Genomic DNA, 26626 nt, shown 5'->3' with positions numbered 1-26626 from the left:
ATTTTGCTGTGCTGCCAGTAGGGTGATCAACTGCTTCAAAATCTGTGAAAGTTACAAGAGGTTTTCAACTTTTCTGCTATGTGAACTTGCATCTGTCACATATAATGACTCCAATTTCCTGCGGCAAATTTATCAAGATTCTGCAACAAAATTAGCAAATTATTTAGTAGATTTTCAAATTTCTGCAGCAATTATGTAGCAAATTTGCATATATTTGCATATTAGTTAACTTTATTTTAAAAAAGTAAAAAACATACATTATTTTCCGACATTTTAGTGGTCACTTAATGCATTTTTTTTTTTTTTTTATGAGGAAAGGGATCTTATTGATGGTACTGGGAAGGGAGGAGGTGATAGAGAAAAGGGGTAGGTGGAGTATGGGAGGAGCATGGGGATTTCAAAGAAAGAATCTCAGGCAGGAGCAGCAGTTGTACAGAGGATGGAGAAGGATTAGAAGGAATCAGGGAAAGGGAATGGAAACGTAAGAGAGGTAAAGGAAGGGGAGAGGAAAAAAGACCTGGATTGGGGACAGGGATCCAGGATCAGGCAAGGGAAGGATGATTAACTTGTACGCTTCCTCTCTGCACAAATCCTCTTTCCTGCCCCCCTGTTTCCCTTATTCACAGATTCTCCAATCACCTCATTCTCCCTCCATACTACCTCCTTTGATCTCCTCAATCATCCTTGCCCCATCCCTTTGCTCACTCTCTCCTCCCACCCCCTTTCTGAACCTTTCATTCAATCTTGCCCCATCCCCTCTCTGATCTCCTCCTCATTCACTCTTGCCCCATCCCTTATTCACTGTTCCTCATCCCAGCACTCCCACCTTTTGCCATATTAATTCTTGTCCCCTATCCCAATTACTCATTCTTGCTCCATCCCCTCATTAACTCTCCTTCCTGCTCCTCCATACTCCCTCCAGTTCTCTCATTCACTCTGCCTGCCCACCCTTGCCCTACCCCATCTCTTACCTCTACTTAACCCTCTTCCCCTAATCCTCTTCCTGAGTAATCAAACTTCCTCCCCGACCCCTCCCCTCCCAAAGGAGAGGTGCACAGCAGCACTGGGGCTGCTTACTCTTCTTCTGCCACAGGCTCTTGCCAACTACTAGACTCCCTGTTGATTGGTGATGGGAAGAGCAGGAGAGTAGTGGCAGTGCTTGGGTGGCTTCACCCTCTTATGCTGCCAGAGCAGACCTCTGCTTTCAACTTCATGTGTTCTGCTTGTGACTCCTCCCTCCTGTGCGGAGGCTGTTCTGCTGATTAGTTGAAGAAGGGCATAGCCCAAGTGCTGACACTGCTCTCCTCTTCCTGCTGCCCAATCAGCAGAAGGGGGAGGAGTTACAGATAGGACAGTAATGGCACAGAGGGGAGGAGGGAGGTGTTTCAAGGTGCAGTTTCAAACTCTACAATGGTTTCCCTGCTCTCCCGTGGTAATTCTTCAGGCACTGGCAAAATCCATGGGAAGTGGTGGATTTCGCAGTCCTTCCCATGAGAGTCTGGGATCCCTGGTTATATAGCACCATACTTTGAATAATTGTGAGATGATTATACCAATTAGCAAAAAATATTAGATCAATGCAGTGATGTCACAGGATAGGAAGCAGCTAACTGCTGGCTTAACACTGCCTTAGGGGTTTATAAACCCACATGTTCTTTAAGATCTGCAAACTAAAAATCTGCTAGAGATTGCTCCTGTGAAATTGGCCCTATTGGAGATGATGAGGGAAAGAGCTGTTTCCATCACCAGTCCATTTTTCTGGAACAATAGGGTGCTTAATCATTTAAGAAAGTACTTTAAAAGGGTCTTATTTTGACCAAGAAGTGCCATCTTAGGTTCCTTTTATGTTATTAATGTATATTTGAGTAGGTGCAATTATGTTATCCCTAACTCTACTGTTTCCATTTTGTCTTTGTTTGATTTGGCTGTATGTTTTTAATGTATCTTTTTCCTTATGTTTGTACTCTGCCTCAAACCTCAGTGTGCTGTGAGCAAATAAGTTCTTGTAAATACATAAATAAATATGGTTTTAGCTAATCTGCTACCTTGTTATCATACATGGAAATTTTAGCAGAGTGGGACATGTAAATGTGTGATTTGTCCCTATATACTGTGAAATAGAGAGAACTCTCTCTATAGATCTGCTTTTGCTACCTTACCTTTCTTTCTGTGAATAACCGCTGTAACTGACACGTTCCTTCTCATAAAGAAAACACTAGCTATTCTAAGACTTTCTTCTTGCAGTATCTGAGGGAAGCGGCCTTGCAGACAAAAACACAGATTCAGGGATTTGCAAGAGGAAATACGGAGGGAAAGACAGAAAACAAGAGTAATAAACGCTAGTCAATGTGTCCAATGCAACCCTGGATGTTCCCATTGAAGAATCACTTGCATTGGAAAGCAATATGTACCATGGAGCTGTCAGAACCTTACCCTTGGACAGAGAATACCAGAATGCTCCATTAGTGATTCCATCTTCAAAGTAATCACCACAGTTCCAGCCCTGGTGCATCCAGCCATGGGCATAGGAATATGTCCTGGCCAGCTGAGGAAAGATTGTTGGACTTGTTAGAGTTTTATACATCACAGCTTCAGTGAGTTTATTTTTCCTGATTCACTTCAAAGTCACACAGCAAGGTTTCAGCATTTAGGAATTTACCATATGTGGTTCCTAAATTAAAATTCAGTTATCCACTTAACTAGATTTTAAAAAAAAGGATCTTTCTGAATAGCAGTACTTGAGAGAGTACTTAACTCATCGCTTATGCTTATGTTAACACATTTCCTGCAGTGTGGCCAGTTGTGCTTTCTGGACCTTTATGGCTGCATGTCCAGCTTTATTTGGAATTGAAAGGCACTGAGGATTAAGAACATAAGAATTGGCATACTGGATCAAACCGAGGGTCCACAAGCCCAGTACCCTGTTTCTAACAGTGGCCAATCCAGGTCACAAGTACCTGGAAAGATTCCAAACAGTAAATAGATCCCATGCTGCTGTTGTGCATTGATAAGCAGTGGCTATTCCCTACATCTACTTGGTTAATAACAGTTTGGAAAAGTTCCTGGAGAAGTCCATAAACCTTTTTTAAACCCAGCCATGCTAACTGCCTTAATCACATCCTCTGCAATGAATTCCAGAGCTTAATTCTGTGTTGCGTAAAAAATAATTTGCTTTAATTTGCTTTGAATGTGCTACTTACTAACTTCATGTAGTGTCCATCTTTTGTATTTTTTTAAAGAGTAAATAACCAATTTACATATGTAAGGGATCTTTGGATTTCACTTACTAAAGGAGTGTACCCTTAATCTGGGGAGATTCACTGAGGGAATAAGTGAGGGGTTTGGAATTTGCTCCCTAATGTGGGAAGATGCAGATGGTGTGTCCTAGCTGTTTATCATTCCAATGCACCTGCTATCATAGTGGATTTTTAGTTACTCTTTCAAGAAGGCAGGTGTTCTCTGGCTGTTTTACATTTTTTCCTAATTTATGGAAGAGGAGTAAGGAAGTTTTCTCATTTAGGAGCCATCCTCCACTGACTCATCTACCCAGCCTTTAAACTAGTTTTTGGACTCTCAAGTCAATTTTCAAGAATTTCCAGTGAGAGCCTTGGAACCCCTTCTCAGTGGATTGGGGCATTTGTTGTATAAGGTTACATTGTGTGTAAGGGAAGATTCTGGCAGTCTTTTGTCTCTCCTCCAGAGGATTTAAGCTGTCTGGTGACCCGATGTAGAGGAATTTATATTTTTTAATTAACTGTCTTTTTGCACTATCTCCTTTGTTTAGAGGCAAGGAAGTTTTATTCCACTTTTTTGCTTAATTTTTCCCCTTTTTGGGGGATCAACTAATATTTGTTCCACTTGAAGCTGATAACCTATGGTACCTGGGAGTCAGTATACCAAACCTTAGGAAAAGAGAAGTCTTTCATCCAGAAAGATACTGAGGTGCTACAGGGATCCCAGTAAAATGCACTATCAGGAGAAACAAAGTACGTTGTATCTAAAGGTAACAAGAGTGAGAAGTGCCCACCAGGCACTGCCTAAGGAATTACAGAAGCAAGAAAGAGAGGGAAGTGCCCTGCTGGTGCTGTCTGAGGAGTTAAAGGATTTCTTGGAAGATATTAAATCTGGGACAAAGTTCTGATTAAATATTGAGACTGTATACTTTCTAACCACTTTCAGTGAGAAGATTTAAGAATGAAATTGAGAGGTGAAGGAAGATTGGACTAACTTCAATCTACATAATTTGAAGAATTTGAGAAAATGGGAGAAGAAGAAATTTCACTGTAAATAAGCAGTCCTTTCAAAGTGATTAAAAGACTTGCTAGAAGACATGAAGTCACAAGTATTCTATCTGCTGCCTTATTTATTGCTGCTAATCAATCAAATAAGAGAAGCGTAAATATTAAGAACATAAGAACATAAGAAATTGCCATGCTGGGTCAGACCAAGGGTCCATCAAGCCCAGCATCCTGTTTCCAACAGAGGCCAAACCAGGCCACAAGTACCTGGCAAGTACCCAAACACCAAGAAGATCCCAAGCTACTGATGCCAGTAATAGCAGAGGCTATTCCCTAAGTCAACTTGATTAATGGCAATTAATTGACCTCTCCTCCAAGACCTTATCCAAACCTTTTTTAAACCCAGCTACACTAATTTTCAAAGGAGTACGCGTGTAAGATACGCGCGTACCCCCGAAAACCTGCCCCAAGCTCCCCCTGCGCGCGCCGAGCCTATGTTATATATATATATATATATATATATATATATATATATATATCACCCATTTTCATTAATCCCGCCCCTATGAAAAATTTGCATTCACGCAATATGATACCATTAATATCGCATGTGTTATAGCGTTATCACGGGCGTTAACGCTATAACGCATTTTGATGAATGATCCTATGAGTATCTTGAAGTGAATCACCTCTTGAATCACCACTTGATTACTAACCAATGTGGATGTAGAAAATACCATTCTATGGAAACACTATTGCTCTCATTAACAGGTACGTTCTAGCAGGGCTTTGATAAAGGTCAAAGTTATACCTTGGTCCTATAGGCCCTAGCAGCTGTGTTTGACATGATAGACCACAAGATTCTCTGAAAACACTTGGAAGAATTTGTAGTGACAGGAGTAGTATCAGATTGGTTCCACTTTTTCTTAGCAAATCTTCTAATTTAGATCAGAATAGGAAATAATACCTCTGAATGGGCAATCCTGAAGACAGGGGTCCCACAGGGATCTTTGCTATCGGCAACACTGTTTAACATTTATATGGCCCCCTTATGTAAATTGTTAAGGGAATTAGGAGTAAATTTTAGATCTATATCCCCATCAAGATCCCAATTGAAATATTTGTCAGCAGTAAAAAAGTGGCTTGCTTTCAATAAATTGACACTAAATTTATCTAAATCTGAGATTATGATTTAACAAGGAAAATCAGAATGCCAAGTGTATTCTTCATTTCACTTTGAAGGACAGATGATCCCTGTAGTAGATAATGTACGTGACCTTGGGATCACTCTAGAGGAGAGGCTAGACATGAAAACTCGCATTTCAAATTTGGTACAATCAGGTTATAAATTATGAGTATTAAAGATATTAAAGTCCCTAACTGAGCCCAGAGATTTTAGGAAAATTCTCCAGGCAATAATATTTGCAGAATTAGATAACTGTAATTTACTTTTTCTGGGAGTGCCAGTTATTGTTAAGAGCACTGCAGTTATTACAGAACTCTGCAGCTAGAGTGCTAACAGGAGCATCAAAATATAATCATATAACATCAATTCTGTCAGCACTACACTGACTACCAATTAAGTTCTGGATACACTATAAGAACATACGATATGCCATACTGTGTCAGACCAAGGGTTCATCAGGCCCAGAATCCGGTTTCTTTTTTTTTTTAATATTTATTCTTTATTAGTTTTTGAAATAATTATGACAAAAAACTGTCAATACAAATATGATTTCCCATCGTTAACAAATACTTCTATAAAGAAATTATTTTCCAAGAAAACATAAAGGTAATTAATACCTTATCCATTTTAACAATGAAAATCATCTGTTACCATGAAATTTTACAGTATACATCTAAATTTAAAGAGCATTAATAGGAAATAGGTCAATTAACATATGAAAGTTTCACACACCTATATTCTATTCTAACCAGTAATTGATTGGCTTATAGTCCCTCCAATTAATCTTTTAGATTCTAAGAATTTCTTTAAATCACCCAGATCATAATAAATATATCTCTGGTTTTCATTCAAACCGCATTGTACATTTAGCTGGATAACTTACAAGAATTTGTGCACCTACTTGTTCTGCTAAACTTCTCAAGTTTAGAAATTCTTTTCTTTTACGCTGAGTTGTTTTTGCAATAACAGGATAAATCCAGATTTGATAGTCACAAAATTTAGTTAATCTGTTGCGTAAAAATAGTCTCAAGACTGTATCCCTATCTGTTGGAAAAACAAATCTAAGACAGTTCCTTTCTTATCAACAATGTTAACATCGGTAGAGGACTCTAATAATTCTGAGACATTCAAAGCAGAAGTTTGTTCCTCATTTACTGAGGTAGATACTATGTAGTAAATCTTAGCTATAACAGGTAGAGCTTCAGTAGGAATCTTTAATATTTCCCTTAAATATCTCTTGAAATGATCTTGTAAATTTGAGAATTTTAACAAGGGAAAATTAAGTACCCTTAAATTCAAATATCTGTTTTCATTCTCTAACCTTTCTAGATTTCTAACATGTATCATCTCCCCTTGAATCATATTTGTTTGTACTTTCTGTACTTGAGAGATTTTATTTTCCAATTCTACCATTTGCAATTTTTGTTTATTCAAACTTTCTTCTGTTTTAAGCACTCTATTATTCATTTCCAATGTAACATTAGTCAATTTAGATATAACTTTCTCTAAAGTTACTATCGCAGACCAAACAGAGTCCAGAGTTATTTTAGGTGGTTTCTCAAGTTTCTTCATTGGGGAAATAATTGCCAATTCTTCCCTCTCCTTATCCATCATCTCCATTTGTTTCTTAGAATGTTCTTTTTTTATCATCTTTCTCACCAAGGTCTGTTCCTTGTGTTGATGTTTGGAGAGGGGGAGAAGGGGGAGAAGGGGTTACTGGTGCTCCCGGGCTAAGTGACACTAATGAGGCAGATAATTCCGTACTTAGCTCATTTTCCGGAATCATAGCACCTCCCTCGGGAGTTTTTTCACGTGTGGGACTGAAGAAGCTCTCAATTTTACCCTGAGAAGTGTCTGCTGGGGAGGATGCCATTGCAGCCTCTCTCAATTTTCCCTTCCTTTTTGTGTGTGGCATATTTATGCCAAAAGAAATATAATCCACAAGAAATTTTTAAGAGCTACTCAGTTCTTTCTTTTCTACTTTGCGATGTAAACTGGAGGGGATAGGAGGGGGTTTTTTTAAACTAAAATAACTTACTTGAAATATCGGAGCAACCTAGCGATCCAAACATTCTTAGACAAAGCCACTCGCCCCTTAGGCACGCGCGGCTTGGACGACACGCGCGCCGACATCGCCTGCGCACTGTAAAAGATCAGTTTTTAAAGAAACATAGGGTGACGTCACTTCCGGGATAAAATTCCTCCGTCGGGGCAAGGTCGTCCCTGCCCCCAGTCGCAACGATTTTCAGGTGTCCAGGTCCACAGTGTGCAGATAATTGGATCTTCTCCTCTCCTTCCCCTCCCCAGAATCTGGTTTCTAACAGTGGCCAATCCAAGTCACAAGTACCTGGCAAGTACCCAAACATTAGATAGATCACAAGCTATTATTGCTTATTAATTACAGTAATAGCAGTTTATGGATTTTTCCTCTAGCAACATATCCAAACCTTTATTAAACCCAGTTACACTAACTGCTATAACCACATTCTCTGGCAATGAATTCCAGAGCTTAACTATGCGCTGAGTGAAAAAGAATTTTCTTTGATTTGCTTTAAATGAGCTACTTGCTAACTTCATGGAGTGCCCCCTGGTCCTTCTAAGAGAGTAAATAACCTTCTAACAGACCGATACAGTACAGTGCGCTCCAGCGGAACACACTGTTAACACGCGTTTGGATGCGCGTTTTCGATGTGCTAGCTTTACCCCTTATTCAGTAAGGGGTAATAGCGCATCGAAAATGCGCATCCAACCCCCCAAACTAATAGCGCCCGCAAAATGCAAATGCTTGTTGATGGCCCTATTAGTTATTCCCGCGCAATACAGAAAGTAAAATGTGCAGCCAAGCCGCACATTTTACTTTCAGAAATTAGCGCCAAAGGTAGGCATTAATTTCTCTTGGCACGGGGAAAGTGCACAGAAAAGCAGTAAAAACTGCTTTTCTGTACACCCTCCGACAAACCTGCGGCTCGCGGGTTGAAAACCGGATGCTCAATTTTGCCGGCGTCCGGTTTCCAAACCCGTGGCTGTTCTGCAGCCAAAAAGACTACGGATGAGCACCGAAGAACTGCACCTATTTTTCAACTTGGGGATAAAGTCTGGCTTAGTACACGAAACATCCAGTTAAAATTACCTTCTATGCTTTTAGTTCCCAAGTATATTGATCCATTTGTAGTTTCAGAGCGAATTGGACTAGTTTCTTATTGACTTAAATTCTAAGAATTCATAATGTATTTCATGTCTCGTTGCTCAAGCCTTTAATTACATCTAGATTCCAGAATATTCCATCTGAATCATCAACTACAGTAGCGGATGAGAACATTATATATGAAGTACAGAATATTCTAGATGTTCGATTTCTTCATAGACGTTGGGAATATTTGATTTCTTGGGAGGGATTTGGTTCTGAGGAGAACACTTGGGAACCGGCCTCAAATATCTTGGACAAATCTTTATTACAATTCCATCAGGACAATCCAGATAAACCTAGACCTCTTGGAAGGGGGACTAAGAGAGGGGGTACTGTTGTAAAATTACCTTTTGCTGTGCTGATGTGGGGTCGACATTTTCGCCGGCTTTGCTGGCCTGCGCGTCGCTCGGGGGGTGGTCGGTGAGATTTCCTGGCTTTGCCGGCCTGCGCGTCGCTCGGGGGGTGGTCGGTGAGGTTTCTGGGTTTTTCGCGCGATTCTTGGTTTTGGACGTCTCGGGCATGCGCGCGTTTGCGTGCCTGACGTCGGACTGCACACGCGCGCATGTGGGGAAGTTTTTTGCTATGTGTGAGGGAGCTAGTGGGAGTTGGTTGGAGTTCATGCCGGGATGGGGGCGTCTCGAGGACTGGGGCGCGAGTGGTAGGTCAGTTTAGAAGTTTCAGATCGGGACGAGGGGTCTCGTGAGGTGTTGGGGCTCGGGATGGTTGAATACTGCTTAAGGTACGTCACTTGTTTATTGTTTAACTGTACTGAGAAGAAGCGTTTGGATTGCCTTGGCAACTTCACAGCAACCCTGAACGCTGCTTCTCAGCCTGTCTCCGTGCCTGTTGAATATAATTTTCACCTATAGCTTAGAGATAATACATTTTTGACTTGTACTATTACTAGACTTGCTTCAGATGTTCCTGTTATAAAAACAAAGTGTTTTTTTAAAGCAAGCTTTAATAAATATTTCTCTGAACTTCGTCTGGACTCAGAATATTCTTCAACTCAAGGTCAGTGCTTTGAAAGACTGTTTAATTAAAGATCCATTTTTTATTTTTAAAGATCATAAATCAAATAAGAGTCCACGAAATTAGTTCATAACAGTCAACAGGCAAGGCGGTGGTGAAAATGGAACTCCAGGAGGAGAAGCTTCAGGAGCTGTGGGAGCTTTCCCCGTGACAGAAATACCATCAATGGTAAGACTGCAAGTCTTTTCTTTTGAAACGATGTGGGAAGCCATAAATGAGATGAGAGTGAATATATTGCAGCAATTAACACCAGTAACAGAACAAGTAAGACGGCATGAAAAGAAAATGGAAACGTTTGTGAATATGAACTTGGAAATGGAACAACAGACTGCTTCTATTCGGACTGAGATAAAGGCACTCCAACAAACGCAATTATTGATGATGAAAGATAAAAATAGTACTGCTCAAAAAATAGAAAATCTTGAGAACATTGTAAAAAATCAAAATGTAAGATATATAAATTTCCCACAACTACCTATGAGATCTCCGAAAGAGGTTTTCAATAAGTATATGTTTGATATACTTAAAGTTTCAGAAGAAATGATTCCATCAATTACGAAGATATTTTATATATCAAAGCCCAGAAGAGAAACAGTAAACCAAGAAGGTGATCTAGAGATTCTGAGACCAGCAAGTGATCAGCCTCTCGATATAACAACAATTTTGGAAACATCTGATATGGAACTGGCAATTCCTGCAACTTTGATTGTGACTTTTGCACTAGAGACTGACAGGGAATGGCTGTTGAAATTAAGTATAAAGCATAGGAATGAAAGATTTTTGGGAAAATTAATTAGAGCCTTCCCAGATGTCTCTCATGAGACACAGAGGAGGAGAAAAGCTTTTCTCCTGTTGAGACCACAGGTCTTATTAATTGGGGCGAGATATTTCCTCAAATTTCCATGCAAATGCGTGGTTAAATATTTACAAAATACATATGAAATAACTAACAGTGATGAGAAAGACAGAATGAAAGAAAAAAAAAGGTGAAAGAATCCATCTGGAACTGAGAGGGGAGGGGGGTGTGTGATCCTTGATTGGGAGACCCACCCCCTCTGATGTCACTGAGGACTGTGACGGACGTTAAACAGCGCCAGAACACCAGGCGTCGCGCGCCGTGCATTGCGCACCGAAGGGGCGCGACAAAGGGGCACTCCCCTTTGTGCACCCCTTCGTGCATCCCGTAGTGATAGCCATTCCCCATGTTCTTTTATATCCCTTGTTAACAATCCCCATATTTAAATGTTTAATGTATTTGACAAAGGTAATGCATGAGTTCCTGCAAATTTTGTTTAAATGTAAACCGATGGATATGTAAAATCGAACACCGGTATATAAAAATTAATAAATAAATAATAAATAAATATGTGTTTTTTGATCCACCCCAGTTAACTCAGTTCTTAGTGGGGAAAGCCCCCTTAACTACTGAAGCTCCCTGTTTGGAGGCTCCTAGTCCCTCATAAGTAAAAAGAGTGTCGCTGTAATATCTGGTATATTTCCTTAAATAAGCTTATTTGCATTTTTTTCTTGGGTTCGGATGGATCCACCCTCATTATTGTGGATCTTAAAATATGAAGAGATACTGAAAAATTTCTTATTTTCCTGTTAATATTTTGTATATTTATTGTATAGATTGAATGTATTCTCTTCTTTTTCCTTCAAGATTTGTTCTTGTAATTATTGTAAATTCACATAAATATAAAATTAAAAAAAAAAAATCTTCATATTATTGGGTGGTGGAATGGACAGCCTCTCAGCTCAGGAGGGTTGAATTTCAGAAGGACTTAACCAGCACTGATGTGTAATGCTAGTCAAGGCTGAGCATTCTAAATCTAGGTGGCCCAATTTTGGCTGCCTAGATACACGCTGACCCTTGGCTGAAAATTGACCCCATGATAATATTATAAATGGCAGCAGACCAAGACCAAAATGGCCCAACCAGTTTGCCCAGTTGAGGTACATCCACTTTGAGTAGATGAGCATATAAATTCCCATATGCAATCCAACATCAGCTCCTCCTTCCCCCATATCTTCTATTTGACTTCTCAACCCTCTCCCTACCTCTGTCCTCCGTATCTATCCCAAGCATGCCCAAAATTTGTTGCAATGATGACTTCCACCACTTCCAGTAGTAGACCATTTGAGGCATTGCCATCTATAGCTTTTCTTCTTACAAGACTAGTACTTAAGCTACTACTCAGGCCCCCTTCTATATCTTATTACCAAGTTTTGTTGTTGATGCTGCTGTAAACCCCCCCCCCCCCCCCCAAAAAAAAAAAACAAAGCCTGCCAATGCTCACTGAAGTTTGAATTCTAACCATGGTCCCTCTAGCCAGGTAACCCCAGCCCTCTTAGAAGCCATTATATTCTATTCTTTTCAAAATATTGTCTGATAGCTCTTTGAACTGAAGTGGGTATGGTTAACACAATTCCCATTTGCGTGCATGGTGATCCTGTACTCATAAGCAACTGTTCTAGCGTCAAGTGGAGAGAGATTGTGATCTTAACAAGGTTTTCATTTCCACTTTCATTTCCTGTTTTGGCTCTTGTCAGTAACTAGGAAGATGTCTGCTTATTAAACTCCAGTGTGCCCTCCATTCACTTGATTTATACTGTCAGATATTTAATCTTGTGCTTTACTTTTGGAAGACTGTAGCTTGCACTGTGGAGGAATTAATTTAATTTAATTCCTATGCTTTAAAGGTTTCCTTTAAGAAAGAGCCATTCTTTCTAAGAGGAATCAGGTTACTTTTATGGGATCTGCCAGCTACTTGGGACCTGGGTTGGCCACTGTTGGAGAGAATTGATGGACCTTGATCTGACCCAGGATGGCAATTCTTATGTTCTTATGGAAACTGGGTAAATATAACCTAATCTAAGATCTTTACTTTATTTTATTTAAAAATATTTATTACCTGCCCCTTCCATGGTCCTTACTTGTCTTTCATTGGGAGGCCAATATTCAATAGGCTGTCTCATGGACAATTTATCTGGTTAAAGGTAGCCGGATAACTTGTCCCATATATATTCAGCTGGATAAACATCCTGCTGAATATATAAGCTTAAAGTTATCCGGTTACATTTAGCTGGAAAACAAAAACCTTAACTGGCTATATTTGAAAATAGCCAAGTAGGTTTTTAGTTATCCAGTCTTGTGTGGTTGGACAATGTGCTACTTAATCGAATAGCTTTAAAGGTATCCAGCTAAGTAGTGCTGCTGTCATTAAATGAAAACAAAAAATAACTGTACCAGCGGGTCATCCCTTCCCTCCTCCCCGCCCCCCCCCCCCCCCCACAAAATATCTAATAAAAGCCCTGTCGGGCCGTGCCCACCTCAGCCCCCAAAATGTTAAAATGACCCTGAGACCCCGTCCCCATGCTTTTCTAACATCCAAATCAGGCTGCCCCCTCCTTCCCCCCCACAATGATTTAAAAGATTGTGGATCTCCCTCTTCCCCCATCCCTCCTGATCACCCCCCCCCCCCCTCCAATACCTTATGGTTCTGTTTGCCAGTTTACAAATGTTTTTTTTCCCAAAAACTTATTCACCCCCGAGACAGTGTTGCAAGGGGGATCTTCCTGATGAAACAAATCCAAGAGGAGTTGCCTATTTTCCTGTTTCAGTTCTTGCATATTTAAGAAGCATGCATAATGCCTTACTGCAGGTAGGCAAAGAAATGACGTTGCTCTAGATTAAAGTTTTCTTGTAATTCTTGGAAAGTGGCTAGCTGAATACTGTCCCCCCCAAAAATGCCACACTGTGTATACCTAGTGAGGCCCATTTTGTAAGAACAGCCAAATGAAGTCTCAGTTGGATATTCTTATTACCTGCAATACGGAAGTGAGAAACCCTGTAATTAAATTTCAATTGAGTATAGACCCATCGCCAAGCCTTCAAAAGCAGTTTAAGCAATTCACTATGTTGTACATGTCCATGGAATTGGGAGGCAGTGCCAAATAAAATAAATCTGAGATCTAATGGGAAAATCAACACTTGTTCCAGCATTCGAGGGGTGTAATAAGTAGCCTTCAGTATCCATTGGTAGGGCTTTAGATTTATTTAGATATAGAGACGGGCTTGCTAGCATGCCATATTTTGTGAATTCCTGTAATTGGTCAAAGGATGTAGCAGGATCTGTAATATGAAGTAAAATATCATCCGCAAAGTGGGTCACTTTAAATGTACTGGTCACCGGGGGACCAACGGGAACTCCTTTTATATTAGGATTATGCAATATCCTCTTTAAAAGAGATTGTATGGATAAGAAAAGAGCTGGAGAAAATGGGCCTCCCTGTCTTGTGCCTCAGCTTATTTCAAAAGGCTCTAAAAGGGAGCTATTCACTACCACTGAGGTCAAGGGGTTACGGCATGCATCTTGACCCCACCCTGGAAGGCCCCCTTTTCTGCCTCCTTATTCTTGATGCGTGGTATGTATGTACATACTTCCAGGCTTTTTACAGGTTGTACTCAGCCTGTGCAACCTGTAAAAAATAGCCCATTATTCCAAATATTCACAGAGTCCATCATAAAAAGCCAGTCCACTTTATCAAAAGGTTTTTCAGCGTCAAAGCTCAGAACAAGAGAAGGGGGTCTTATTCCAGGTACTAGATTCCTTCAAACATTCAGCACTGAGCCTCTATCTTTCACAAAACCTACTTGTGCTTCACCTATTAAAATTGAAAGGGAGGAGAGCACATGATACGCTGAAGGGAGAGGATGTGAGCTCCCTTCTCTGAGCCTACCCTCCCGCATCCAAACCCATCCTGAGCTCCAAAAAAGCCAAAACCTGCAACGAAGACGTCCTGCAAGAGCAGCTACAGCATCTTGGGTAGTTGAGGGGTCGCAATGGCCACCCGCACCGCTAAAAAAGACAAGGACAGATACAAGGCCCGCCCACCCGAACAGACTGCGGAGGAGAGCCCGGGAGTGGCAGAAATGGGAAACGGCAGCCCGCAGGCCTCGCTGAGATGACGGCGGCGGTGATTGCGGCCTTAACACCGGAACTGCAGAAGATCTCGGCACAGCTTACTGAGCTTCAGGCAGGTATGGCGGGGTACGAAAAGCGATTTGTAAAAGTAGAAGAGTGCGTTTCGACCAACCAAGATGGCCTCCAGACTGCCCAAGCTGAGATTGCAGCGCTGAAGGAGGCAGTAACGAGGCAATCATCTAAGTTGGAGGACTTAGAAAACCGGGCTCGGTGCTCCAACTTTAGATTTGTGGGGCTGCCTGAAGCCCTTGAAGAGAATAACCTGCCTCGATTCCTGGAGCGGTGGCTGAAAGCTCAATTACAGCTGTCGGATACCCAGGGCCCCTTCAGGGTGGAAAGGGCCCATCGGTTAGGACCCAAACGCACTGATAGCGATAAGCCGAGGGTGGTAAGCACTAAATTACTGAAATTTTGCCCACAAGACTGAGATCCTCCAGGCAGCCAGGCAGGGCGCAGCAATGTTTTATGAAAATACAAAAATTCTCATTTTCCAGGACTTTTCGGAGTCCTTATCTGCACTACGTCGTGTCCTGGCCCCGTACTGCTCCCAGCTTTTTGCAAAGGGTTAGCGTGCAGTGCTTATTTATCCAGCTAAAGTGCGGGTCCAAACAGCATCTGGGGTCCGCTGGTTTATGGATGTATCAGCCCTCCAACAATATATTGGCTCCCTACCTGCGGGATCACCCTCGCCTGCACAGCGTGGCCCAGACGGAGATACCTAAGAGACTGGCAATGGCGACTCATCTTTGATCCCTGTGTGAGGACGCCTCTCTTTCGCGTATGTTTTCAGCTGCGGAGTAGCTGGAGATAATGCGGTTTTGTGGCATGGGCCTAGGTTTGCTATTTTTTTGTTGTTAAACTGGACCTATTTTGGCACTTTTGGGACAGGTTCTAATTCATTTTAGTTCCTTAACTTACAAGTATGTCCGAGGTTCCGCAAGGGTGCACGGGAAATTCCACCTCTCTCTGTTGCTTTCCTGAAACACTTGGGATGCACTGGTACTGTTGGCGGTATACAGGCCATGAACGTGTCCTCGCTGCCCATCATACAGTTTGTTCACTTATAGTGACTTTTCAGCCACCTTCAGTCATCCCTGGCTCCAATCACCCCTGGCTCCAGAATTCAACTGTGCCATTCCTGTGCTTTGTGGTTTGTTTTTTTTATATGCGCAGATTCTGCTGTAGATATGTGCAGATTCTGCTGTAGACATTTTTCCCATTTGAAAGTGGACCTGGATGTTGTTCACTGTCCCTTTTCATTTTCAATATTTTATAATTACTTTGGATGGGTGGGGATGGGGTAGGGGGGGGGGGTTGGTTTGGGTCGTGTTGAGGTGATCTCCTCTTGCTGCCCCTAGGTCAGAGAGTATAGAGTATTGGAGAGGGCACAAAAGGTGTGGGGAAGGGGGGAGTGGGATGAGGGGAGGTGGGGGTAATGGTTGGATTTGGGGGATCTCTTGGTGGATACTGATTTTTGTACTGGGGACCTACTATGGTGTCATTCTGCAGGTAACTCTGAGATGGGGTGGATGGTTTGTGAGGGGTGTTCCAGCTGGGAGGGCACTGCCTCACTGTGAAGAATGTGGTGACTCTCTATCTAATCTATGGCACTTGGTGGGAATGGTATTGACAACTAGGATAATGTCATGGAATGTGGGGGGCATACACTCTCCTATTAAGCGCACTAAGATTTTTGCCGCTTTGCGGAGGAAAGCAACAGATGTTGCTTTCCTACAAGAGATGCATCTCTCAGATCAGGAACATAGAAAACTGCGCCAAGGTTGGGTGGGTACTGTACACTATGCTACTGCCTCCATGCGGTCAGCAGGGGTCGCCATACTCATCCATAAGAGGATGCCCCTTACCATCCAACAAGAATTGAAAGACCCGCACGGGCGCTATATTATCCTTCTAGCAGAATTGGATCACAAGTCAATGGTCCTTTGTAACACTGTGAAGAATGTGGTGACTCTCTATCTAATCTATGGCACTTGGTGGGAATGGTATTGACAACTAGGATAGTGTCATGGAATGTGGGGGGCATACACTCTCCTATTAAGCGCACTAAGATTTTTGCCGCTTTGCGGAGGAAAGCAACAGATAAGAGACGCATCTCTCAGATCAGGAACATAGAAAACTGCGCCAAGGTTGGGTGGGTACTGTACACTATGCTACTGCCTCCATGCGGTCAGCAGGGGTCGCCATACTCATCCATAAGAGGATGCCCCTTACCATCCAACAAGAATTGAAAGACCCGCACGGGCGCTATATTATCCTTCTAGCAGAATTGGATCACAAGTCAATGGTCCTTTGTAACATTTATGCTCCTAACACGTACACGCCATCCTTTTTTCGGGAAATCTATGGCAAGTTGCTACCCCACATGGACCGTACATTGATTGTAGGGGGTGACTTCAACGCAGTCTGAGATCCAGTGGTAGACTCCTCTAGTAGGGCGGCCGGGACTCGGCAACCCAGTAAGGGTATTACGCTGCTTGAGCACTCATTACATTTGGTAGACGTGTGGCGTACTCTGCATCCCACAGAGGGGGATTTCACCCATATGTCTAGGGCACATGCTTCCCATTCCAGGCTTGAATACCTGTTCCTGAGCGCAAATGCTTTTTCTCAGGCGGGAGACGCTGGCATAGCTGAAATTAGCATCTCAGACCATGCCCCTATATGGCTGGATCTTAAGAGGCCGGCGATGCCTACACTGCATAGAATCTGGTGCTATCCCTACTTTCTGGCAGAGGATGTACATTTCCAAGACTTCTTACGAGCAAAATGGTTAGCCTATTCTTAGTCCAATAAAGAGCATGTGGGAGATCTCATTCTGTATTGGTACACGGCAAAAGCTGTACTCAGAGGTGATATCATATCTTACTTGGCGTATCATAGGAAAATGATGGACAAGTGCCTGCTCTCCCTGATGGAGTCCTTTCAGAAGGCAAAATGGACTTATCTCAGAACCCCCACAGCGGTTAACCGGATGGCATTATGGACTGCTCAATCCGCGTTAAACACCTTACTACATCAAAGGGGAAAAAAAGTATACAATATTACCAATTTCGTCTTTATCAACATGGCAACAAGGCGGGGAAAATGATGGCCAACTTAATCCAGGCCTTCTACCCAGCCAAACAGATAACGTAATAATAAGGGGCAAATTCTGACTGATACCCCGGGAATTATGGCTACATTTCGGAAGTTTTATGAAGAGCTATACTCCGCGGAGGGTGAACGCACCGATGTGATAACCCATTTTTTGGCCTCCTTATCCTTTTCACACTTAACCACTGACCAGAATACTTGCCTCAATGGCCCTGTTACGGCTTTAGAAGTTGCTCGGGCCATATGTCTAGCTCTGTGACTAAAAGCCCCTGGCCCAGATGATTACACGGCCAAATTTTACAAAACTCTGTCTGGCGAATTGGGTGACCTGCTCTCTCTGACCTTTAATGCATTAATTGAACGGGGGTTCTATCCGGAACACACTAATGCGGCACATATTACGCTGATATCCAAACCCAGCGGGGACCCCCTTTCCCCGGCATTCTACAGGCCCATCTCACTTTTGAATGTGGACCAAAAACTTTTAGCAAAAACTTTAGCGGAGTGCCTGGCTACCCTTCTCCAAGAACAGGTGGGGGCAGCTCCTAGCAGGAACAGAGTTTTTCAGGTCCCTTCCAGGGTGATTCAGACTGGTTTTCAGCGGATAGCATGGGTATCCAGTAGCTACGGGAGACCAGCCAATGTGCAAAATGCTCTATGGAGCCCTGTACCTTATCCCACTCATTTTGGAACTGTACCAGGGTTCGGATATTCTGGGGTTCAATTGTAAGGTATTTGGAACTGTTGTTGGGTGTCTCTGTTCCCCTCTCACCTCTAGCCATACTATTTGGTTGCCTACCCTCTTCCTCAGTAGTACGGAAGGCAGAATCCCGCCTGTTGTTGCAGAAGGCTTGTTATATGGGTAAGAAACTGCTCCTGCTACACTGGAAGACTGCAGTTACGTCATCATATTGGATGTGGAGGAATGCTTTTTATAAGCTTCTACAGCTGGAGAATTTAGCATCTAAAACATCACCCCTGCATCGCTGTCGTTTTTTTGAAAGTATGGAATGATTACCTGGAGTCTCTACCCCACAAAGGGGTAGATTTTAAAAGCCCTGCGCTCCGGCGTGCCTATTTTGCATAGGTTGCCGGCGCGCGCAAAGCCCCGGGACGCGCATAAGTCCTGGGGCTTTGCTTGGGGGGGCGTGTCGGGGGCGGGGCAGCATTCAGGGCGTGTCCAGAGGCGTGATGGCGGTCCGGGGACGGGGCCGAGTGCTCCGGCACAACGGCCAGTGCCAGGGCAGGGAGCTGGTGATGCACGCAAGTTACGCCTGCCAGAGGCAGGCGTAACTCAAGGAAATAAGGTAGGGGAGGGGGATTTAGTTAGGGCTGGGGGGTGGGTTAGATAGGGGAAAGGAGGGAAAGGTGGGGGGGACAAAAGAAAAAGTTCCCTCAGAGGCCACTCCGATTTCGGAGCGGCCTCGGAGGGAACGGAGGCAGGCTGCAAGGCTCAGCACACGCAGGCTGCCGATTTTGCGCAGCCTTGCATGCGCCGACCCCGGATTTTAAAAGATATGCGCGCATCTTTTAAAATCCGGCATCCTTTTGTTTGCGCCGGTTGTGTGAACAAAAGTACGCGCCCGAGTACTTTTTTAAAATCTGCCCCAAAGTGCGAAGTTCTATCCTAAATGATTAGAGAGACAGAACCGCTAAAGACGCCCCTCCTCCTTGTTGTCACTTTGAATCGGGATCCCCGTTCCTATGAGTTCTTGAGGAGAGATCTAGGGAGGGTGGGGGGAGGGCAGGTGGGCAAGTATACTTAGTCAGCAGGGGGGTCACTGTGAATATGTTGTATAAGTTTAAGATCAAGGAAGGCTTACAGAACACACCTCCTTGGCTGTTAGGTCTGTTTTTGTTTATATTTGCTCAATAAAAAATTGTTTAACCATAAAATTGAAAGGTATCGTGCTAATCTGTTTGCCATAATTTTGGCTATAAGCTTGAGATCAAAATTCAAAAGGGAAATAGGTCTGTAAAACTATGGGCACTCTTTTTTTTTTTCTCCCCTGGTTCTAAAAGTACTGTAATATGAGCCTTATTAGAAAAATAGATGGTGGTTCAGCTGTGATAAGAAGTTCTGCTATACTACTTGAAGGAAGGAGGAGTTGGTTCATCAGTAGCTTATAAAATTCTGCCGGGAAGCCGTCTGGGCAGAGGATTTCATGAGTTGTGCTTCCTGGATACATGTCTGGATTTCCTGTGCTTAAATAGGAAGATTCAATTTAGATACCTGATCTTCTGTCAATTTAGATAAACCTATTGATGCCAAATATTCATGTACTTTGAGACGATCAGGCAGTTGCGCTGAGTATATTTGGCTATAAAAATTCTTAAAGACTTTACACAGTTCTTTGTTATGCACCAATTGGTCTGAGGTCATTCTCATGGCCATTATAAATCGGGGCTCACCCCATCTATTACTTAAATTCACTAATTTCCCTGCTTTGTTACTATAATTAAAATATATATATTGATAATTCAAGCCCTTTTTAGCTCTCTGTTGAAGTAAGGTACAGGTGGCAAACTCCGGTCCTTGAGGGCCACAAACAGGCCAGGTTTTCAGGATATCCACAGTGAATATGCATGAGATAGATCTGCATGCACTGCCTCCAATGTGTGCAAAACTATCTTATGCATATTCATTGTGGTTATCCTGAAAACCTGGCCTGTTTGTGACCCTCGAGGACTGGAGTTCACCACCCCTGAAGTAAGGTGTTAAGAGCAATTTGTGCCTCTAAAAATCTTGCTTTATTGTCGGTACAAGGATTCTGTTCCCGAGTCCTCTTTGCTGCCTGCAAACGGCGCTCCAAATTTAAAATATCCCTATTAATGGCATTTTGTATAGACGCTACAAAGGAAATATCATCTTCTTTTATAACTACCTTAGCTGTCTCCCAAAAAAAGAACTGGGTTCTCCTTGTGGGCCCTATTTGTCTCCACAAATGCTTCAACACTAAAGTATTCCCTGAAATCCAGTGGGTAGATTTTAAAAGTGTTGCTCAATGCATATGTGGACCACGTACAAGCAACGTGAATTTTAAAAAGCTGGGAAGTATGCACATACATACCTGTGTGCACATCAAGAATAAGAAGGGAGAAAAGGGGCATTCTGGGGTGAGGCCAAGATGGATGCATGTAACACCTGAATTTTGCAAAGCTGACCATGGCAATGTGAGCCAAGTTACATTGGTAACTTTACTACTGGTCCTAATGGGCGCAAGTCAGGAGAATTTGGGCCAGAGGGATGAGAGAGATTGAGAGAGTGACTCATAAAGGGCCAATCTGACACGCTATATATCTCCCACTGTAAGAGGGGCACTTTCAACTCAGGGTGGGTTTTTGGGGGGGGGGGGGTGTATTACAAGGGTCTAAATATGTTTATGCCTTAGGCAGATCAATGTAACACCGCCCCACCCTGAGTTGAAAGTGCCCCTCTTACAGTGGGATATATATATAGTGTGTCAGACTGGCCCTTTAAATGAGTCATACTCTCTCTTTCTGCCAGTCAGTCACTTGTGAGTATGCACATAAAGGATCCAACACATATGCGCAGTAGGAATATTTTAAATGGTTTGTGTGTGCTTGCATGCATGATATAAAATCAAGCGTATTTTTGCTCGCGTGCCCAGTGGGCGCACATGTGCACCTTTTAAAACTTATTTGTAAGTCTTTATATAGGTACAGTATGTGGGAAAATGCCAGGCTTTATGAAAATCAGGGGATCAAAAGCCTTCCTCCTCTACCCACACCACTGAATTGTCAGAGAGCAGCAGTAGTCATCCCTATTCTATTCACTTAAGAGAAGACTGCACTGCTAACTAATAAGTAGTCTAAACGTGAACAGGTATTATGTGCTTCTGAGACATGAGTGTATTCTTGAGACATAGGATGCAACACTCTCCAGACATTTACAAGATCTAAATTTTGGCATAAGTAAGAGACACCTAGTAATTTCTTTTGTCTTTGCCCTATCTCAGGGGTCATTTTATCTAGGCCAGGGTCATGTAAACAATTGAAACCCCCTCTTATTAGCAGGTTTGTCTGGGCAGATCCAGACAAGATCCAAAATATTTTAGTGAAAAAGGCATGCTCATAGACATTTGGGGCATGCAGATTACATAATACGACAGGGCGTCTATACAGCAATCCCTCCACTATCCCGTATCTACCTTTAGGATCCTCTGGCATCTTATTTACCTGAAAGGGCACTCTTTTCCCTACCAATATGACTACTCCCGCTTTTCTTGATCCTGATTGAGGAGAATACATTTTTCCCACCCTCTGCCTCCTGAGCTTTTGGTACTCTTCTTTTGTTAAATGATTTTCTTGTAGCATTACAATGTCTGCCTTCGTTCTTTGCAAAACCTGAAGGATTTTATACCATTTAATTACAAAACTAATGCTTGACACGTTCTAAGTGATGTAACACTCCCCCATATCTGTCAGAAGAGATACTCCCTTTTCTAAGCATAGCAGAGGTCATTTATTACAAGTAGAGGGCCCCACTTCCAAATTGATCCCTAAATCACTTTAACACTGAAAACACTTGAACCCCAAAACAATTAATAGACTGTGGACTGCACTGAAAATTCTGATGTAACAACTCCATGTAGCATAAGCCGCCTCGAAATTAGTATTTTTTTTTTTTTTATAGGATCTCAAAAAGGCTGCTTCTCACTCAGTCCTCATCATAAGCTAAATAGAATCTTCTCTACTGGAGTTGGTATACGATCTGTGATAACATCTATAAACACTGTAAATCCTAGCATCGGTCCTTCCAAATTAGGACAGAGTGAAGGTATAGAGATCTCAGATTTACAGTCTTAACATTAATTGCATTTAGTCAACGATGAACATCCAACAATTCGTGTTAGCAGTAGGCACTCAATAATAGCAGCCATTAGCCAAACTCAGTCAGTGCTACTGTACCTTAACTATCGGGCCTGATCTGACATCACAGGAGTTTAGTGTGGTGAGGAATGTCTGTGCTTCTGCCACGGATTCATAGGCCGTAGCTGGTTGCCATAAAATACCTTTAATTTTGCCAGATATTGCAAATAGAACCGCAAGTTTTAAATCAGCCATTTTGGGGCACACTGGTGAGAAGGCCTTATGTTTCACAAAAACTGCTGCTTAGTAGTCCAGGAAAATTAAAGTCTGTGTGCTTTCATAAGTTAGGAGCTGTTTTTTGTGGTAAAGTTGTAATAACTTAGTTTTATGGGCCGAGTTGAGCAATTTTGCTAGTACCGGGCATGGTTTGTTTCTGGCAACCTTCCCATTCCCCAGGCGATGTGTGTGTGTGTGCTCTCAATTTTCAGAGGCCCATGACAATCGCTTAATTTAACAGCTTGTGGCAACCAAGATTCCAGGACTTGCGCTATCTCATTATCAGGAATTGTCTCCTGGAGACCGACAAGTCGTAAGTTCCCGCTCTTGGACCTGTTTCCGTCCTCAAGTTTCTCTTCATACCTGTTAGTAAGAGCCTTCGGAGCCATCACTTCCCTTTCCAAGTCACAAATACAATCATCCAGGCCCAACATCCGGTTTTCTGCTGCTTATAAGCACTTTGTGGAATCAGCCAGATCAAATTTAGTGTATATTTTCTCAAATTTGTCTGCCAACACAATTGCAACTGCTGCTGCAGTTTTCTGCATATCTGGTGCATCCGAAGCAGAGGATGAGCTTGCCGCATCTACCATTTTCCCCGGCCCAGTTTTCAGCTTCTCTCTCTCTTTCCTCTGAACATTTTAGATCATATCTTCCTCGAAATCCTCTGTTACCGGCTCCTTTCTCTCCAGCCTGATGTTATGTACCTTATGAGCATCAATAATCACAATTGCCCAAGTTTTCACTGTGGTTTTTTTTTTATCAAGTTTTGGAGTGGGAACCCATTGCAGAGGGAAATGCGTTCTCTCTCTCACGTGACCTCGCATTTGGTCTTCTATTTTACTTTGCAAGATATCAATTTGGGAATTTTTACTTGCATTTAAAAAAAAATTCTTTTCAAAACAAATCTATGGGGCTTGGAAAAAAAAAGGACTATTAAGACCAATGATTATAAACAGATTGGTATAGAGCAATAGGACATAGGGCACCAAGATAAACGGTGCGGTCCTGGTGCCTTGCTATAGGAAGTCTTTATGAATGCAAAGTGTATTTTCTTAATTAGAGTATGTGTGTTCTGGTACTAAGAGTGAGATTCTGTTTATGGCATCCTGGTTAGAAACCAAGCAGGTTTAAACATGGTACAACATTCAATTCCTTGTAAATGGCCATTGTAAGAAACTATTTATCCAGTGCTTTCTCTCTAGAAAAAAAGAAAGGGGGCCAATACTTGCATACGGATTGCATTTTTTTATTTTTTTTTTTTGCTGGACCACAGTGAAAATAAAGCAGGTGGAGGAAAAAAATGTGTCAGTACTCAGTACCAGCATATACCCCCCTGAAAAAAAAGCTTTGCTGTTATTTAAAGGAAAATACGGATTACACCCTGTCTTTTCGGCTATTTTCTCTTCGGAAATGTTCTAATGTATTATATTTTTAAATGTGAACTGTTGTATCCTTCAGCTTTTCACAAATGACATAATGTGTTTTCTCTGACACGCTCCATCACTCATGTGAAAAGCTGAAGGTTACAATAGTTCCCATTTACGTAGAAATATAATGCATTGGAAAATTTCAGAATCCAATACGGTGAGGCATATGAAGGAAAAACACAGGATAGAGAGAGGCAGACATTGGAACTGGCACAAAGGGGAAGTAGGCATGGGGAAGTTGGAGGCACACGGCAGGCAAAGCAGAGTCAGCCAGGAGGTCAGGGGTATGATTGATTAAGGAGTCATTGTAATTGTTGACATTTGGCTCCAGGGTGATACCATGGCGGCATGAACATCAGGCTGTATCTGAAAAAGACATATCCCTTATTCTGTGCCTATTGGACAAACTTTTTATTGAAGAAGGTCCTTAGTGTAGGTGTTCATCACAGTGTCCTATGGATACAACAACCCTGTTAACCACAGAAAGTCGATGTGCTAGCTGGGTGGTGATGGACAGGCTGGCGGAATCAAGTGGCTGAGGAAAACTCATCCCAAGCCTGGTCTAGGCTTGGGATGAGTCTACTGTCTAGGATTAGCACCTATGCCACATTAAAGTATGCAGAGGAGTATGAATGAGTAGTTGTTGCCAAAGCAAGACGTGTGTAATGGAGTATATAGTCCTTGGGAAAAGAAGAAGGGAGGTGTCAGGGAAAATGAGGGCAGGGCTCATCTATAATGTGTGACAGAGGGTCTGAGGGAGGAGTCCCAGGTGAGGGAGGGCAGAGACTTCTGGCACATGAGTGTAATTGAAGACTGGGGGGAACTGATTCAGAACAGAAAAAGGGAGCTAACTGCAGCCTTTGAGATGGCTGCAAATTCCTGCAAAAGGCTGGAAAATGATGTGTGACCTAAGAATTCACATAATGGATTACACACGTTGTGATTAGCAGCGCGCTGTGCTAAAGAAGCCCAGAGGCGAGCGGCAAGGAGATAAAGAGCTTCCCAAACTGTACTGGACACTGAAACAGCAGCCAGGGTTGATTAATGCAGACCAAGTGCTGATACCAGAATCAATTACAGAGGGGTGCTTGCAGCCGGGGAGAGCAATAAGCTGAACTCTGAAAGCTGTCTGGACTTTACAGGGACAGCAGATACTGGGAGAGGGGTAAGGGTGTTTTTTCTGGGAATCCTTACTGAATGCATTCAAAAACAAAGATGAGAGTAAGGGCCTTCCTTTAAATAAGCCTGTTTATGGATAAAGGGTTTTGGACTTCAGGAGAAGCTCAAGGGCATGAGTCTACTTGTGAAACCCTCGAATCTTCAAGGAATTTCTAGAGGAGACAGGAGGAGATAGGGTTCAGTTCGGGAGCCTAAACTGTGAAAGTATTTAGCCAGAGACTTGGTTACACAGTTATGTTACAGAAGGGAGTCTGAATATAGGTCTGAAATAGGGCCAGCTCCACAGCAAGGAAGAAAACAGTCCTGCAGAATGGAACTACAGAAAAGTGTCAATAAAACCCTTTTTGTTTTAGACCATAGTGTCAATCCATATTTTCATTCTAGGTGAATCCGTCATAATCCAGCCCTTTCATCATGTCTTTGTGATTGAAGAGCTCAAGCCCAAAGATCTAGCTGTTCAAGTGTGGAGGGTGTGAAGTAAAGACTTCAGGTAACCAAAAAAGACAAACTGAAACTGAAAGACCACACTTCACTGGCCCAATCTGTCTTCCCTCTGAGATGTGCAGAACGCCAACCCCTCCCCCTCTCAGCACATTTACCTTTTTAAACAGCTCGTCATCTGGCGTGGCACTATAAGCAGTGTGACGGGTACTTCTCATCCGAGCTTTATCGTATGGATAATTTGCCACCACAGCTCCTCCATGCAGGTTCGCTGAGAGAACAAAATTGTAATTTGTCATCCACTGAATTACAGCCAGCGTTTCCACTTCTACCTGTGAGGAAACAACCAGCTGAGCATGAAAATGGAGCAGATCGGGAATGATCCTACAAAGCTTTAGAGCAGAAAGTTAGTGGGGGAGCTGTCAATGGTACTACTGACCGGACACTGAAAATCCGATTTTTGCAAGAGCCTCCTTCCCTTTCCCACAACTTCCTGATTATAGGGAAAGACAAAGCCAAGAGCTCAGCTGTGTGCTTGTCCGCTTGCCTCCTTTCCTGTATTGTGAGTGGATGGGATAGGGAGAGGAGGTGGAGCACAGCACATCCCTCAGTTCCCACTATTTTTTTTTTTTTATCAGTAAATGCCAAGGGCATGCCCCACTCTGGTCAGAAAAAGAAACCTACAAACGTGTGTTCCACATCTTGTGGACACACGAAGAAAA

At 42.6% G+C, this 26626-nt stretch overlaps 1 protein-coding gene across 1 annotated transcript in view; it reads right to left on the bottom strand.

Annotated features, from left to right (window-relative positions):
* CPN1 (carboxypeptidase N subunit 1) overlaps positions 1-26626 on the bottom strand; it is a 79261-nt gene that overhangs the window by 11160 nt on the left and 41475 nt on the right. The window contains exons 4-5 of the mRNA XM_029610062.1: positions 26063-26236; positions 2434-2545 (exon numbers count right to left, since the gene is read on the bottom strand). Coding sequence (XP_029465922.1) covers positions 2434-2545; positions 26063-26236 — 286 coding nt within the window. The remainder of the gene's footprint in view (positions 1-2433; positions 2546-26062; positions 26237-26626) is intronic.

This window comes from Rhinatrema bivittatum, chromosome 7, assembly GCF_901001135.1.
Source record: "Rhinatrema bivittatum chromosome 7, aRhiBiv1.1, whole genome shotgun sequence".
Taxonomy (NCBI): Eukaryota; Metazoa; Chordata; class Amphibia; order Gymnophiona; family Rhinatrematidae; genus Rhinatrema; species Rhinatrema bivittatum.
This window is presented reverse-complemented; position numbering and strand designations above follow the sequence as displayed.